Genomic DNA, 2,500 nt, shown 5'->3' with positions numbered 1-2,500 from the left:
GGGGGAAGTTGCGGACAAAAGTTAAAAGTGGCAGGGTTGCGGGAGGGTGTGTCTTAGACAAAAGTGAAGAATGGGGTGGTGGGGGGAGTTGCGGACGAGAGTGAAGAGCGGGAGGGTTGGAGGACAGTGCGTCAAAGACGAAAGTGAAGAACGGGGGCGGTGGGGGGAGTTGCGGACCCGAATGAAGAGCGGCAGGGTTGGGGGAGAGTGTGTTGTGGACAAAAGCGAAGAGCAGGGGTAATTGCTGACGAAAGTGAAGAGTGGGAGGGTTAGGGGAGGGTGTGTCACAGACGAAAGTGAAGAACGAGGCGGTGGGGGGAGTTGCGGACGAAAGTGAAGAGCGGGAGGGTTAAGTGAGGGTGCGTCACAGAGGAAAGTGAAAAATGCAGGTGTTCGGTGGGAACCCTAATAGTATCTCTGTGGGCCCCAAAGAGGCATGGGCCCTAAGAATTGTCCTAACTCCCCCTCCCCCAAGCCTTTAATAATATTTATTAATTGAATTGATATATACAGATTTGAGCAATAGACGTCTCCTCAGATGTAGTTATTGTCCACCACAGACGTCTTTATTGTGCTCCAGTGTGTGATGTTTGCTGACGTGTGTGTGTGTGTGTGTGCTGTGATATGGAAAGTGTGTGCTGAAGGAAACACTCCGGCTGCGTGTTAATAATGTTCAGTAATCCTCAATGGTGTTTACAGAAACGCAGACCTCCCATAATGCATCACTGTCCACCTCGGGTCAAACAATGTCCACCGCGGGGCTATTTTTGTTGCTGTGTTTTCAAGATACCATTGTGTTCCTCCTGCGCGTCGCGTTTTCTCTCAAGAGCTCTTTTTCTGGGGGCTTTTGCTGATGCAGAGCAGCTTCCCGTTATTCTTCTGCTCTGCTGCGGCTCCAGAGATCCAGACGATGACATCATCACGAGCAGGCCACGCCCGCTGCTGGACCACACAGAGACACGCCCCTACCCCTGTCTGTGTGTGTCTATGTGTGTGTGTGATGTCAGTGAGTGTGTGTCTGTGTTTGTGTGTGCACATGCTTGTGTGTATGTGCATGTGTGTTAGTGTGTTAGTGTGTGCATGCATATGTGTGTTAGTGTCTGTTTGTGAGAGAGAGAGAGTGTGTGTGTGCATGTGTGTGTAATAATATTCAGCAATCTCACACTCACTGTGTGTGTGTGTGTATTGGTGCAAATAACTGAGTGTGTGTTTATGCTAATAAGTGTGAGTGTGTGTGTGTGTGTGTGTGTGCATTCGTGCCCAAGCTCGAATGCAATGTGAGTGCGGGCCGCCGGGGGAGATGGGAGGGGGTACAAGCGTGCTTAGGCCCAATTCAAGGCAAGTGTACATAGTGTGAGTAAACCCTTGATTTAATTTTATTAATCTTTAAAATGAACGCTAAAATAAACAAGTAAATAACAGGGTAAGAATGTGGTAAATTCTGAAAACGTGGTAAAAAAATCAGGCGAGGGCTTTTCTTTTTCTGGATTGCTTTGGAAAACACTATCGGTTGGGTTTAGGGAAGGCGGCGGGTGGAGTTATCGGTTGGCTGAACGATCAGTCAGTCAATCGACAGCGGCCTCTGGTGGATTTATATGGGAACAGCAAGTGTGAATGGCACTTGTGAGAGAAATTTGAGATCTGAAAAAGCACACACAGCGCCCTCTGGTGGATTTAGATGAGAACAGAGGCTTGAATGGCACTTACTAGAGAAATTTGAGATCTGAAAAAGTGTACACAGCGGCCTCTGATGGATTTACGTGAGAATAGCAGGTGTGAATGGCACTCGCAAGAGAAATTTGAGATCTGAAAAAGCGTACACATCGACTTCTGGTGGATTCGCGAAATCAAAAACTGCTATAAATTTGCGCTCTCCGGAAATGTATACAGGAGTACGTATCAATAATGAACCTGGGCTGATTGTGTATCCACATAAATAGCTGTTATTTTACCCAAATGTTTGTTTAGAGCTGATCATTATGCCCTCAACATAATTGTTATGAACTATATTTAAATATATTTATATTTGTTATGTATATTTAAATGACCATATATGGTGTTTTCAACACATCTGCGGTTATGCACGGATATCATCACACTGAGAGTGTGTCTGTTGTTGTGTTTCCTCAGGATAATCCTTCAGTGTTTACGGTGAATCTGCTGAAGGCGAACAAGTCTGTGGTGATCTTCACATCCTCCAGTGCACAGTCCAGCCACGCCATGCTTTTCGATAACCCAGCCGTCAGCATTTACGTGAGTAACACCCCAGTGCACACGATAAAACAACCCACTGCTGGACTAGTGCCATGCATCGTATGGTACATCAAAAAGTGAGGTTATGAAGACCATCTGACAAGCTGACCCTTCAAAAAGTACTGCCTAAAATGCAGCATTTAAAGGTGCAGTATGTAAGTTTGACACCCAGTGGTTAAACTAGGTATTGCATGCTTGCTTCAAAACACATGCAAGTGCAGATTGCCAGATTGACCACATCAACAGA

General features: G+C 46.1%; 1 protein-coding gene across 7 annotated transcripts in view; it reads left to right on the top strand.

Annotated features, from left to right (window-relative positions):
* eng (endoglin) overlaps window positions 1-2,500 on the top strand; it is a 54,967-nt gene that overhangs the window by 21,228 nt on the left and 31,239 nt on the right. For all 7 annotated transcript variants that reach the window (XR_012406562.1, XR_012406563.1, XR_012406564.1 and 4 more), the window contains exon 4: window positions 2,131-2,253. Coding sequence is in view for 1 of the 7 variants with exons in the window: in XM_073951721.1 (XP_073807822.1) it covers window positions 2,131-2,253 (123 nt within the window). In the remaining 6 variants the exon portion in view is untranslated. The remainder of the gene's footprint in view (window positions 1-2,130; window positions 2,254-2,500) is intronic.

Source organism: Danio rerio, chromosome 5 (genome assembly GCF_049306965.1).
Source record: "Danio rerio strain Tuebingen ecotype United States chromosome 5, GRCz12tu, whole genome shotgun sequence".
NCBI classification, from domain to species: Eukaryota; Metazoa; Chordata; class Actinopteri; order Cypriniformes; family Danionidae; genus Danio; species Danio rerio.
Note: the sequence above shows the minus strand (reverse complement) of the source record. Positions and strands in the feature narration are given on the sequence as shown.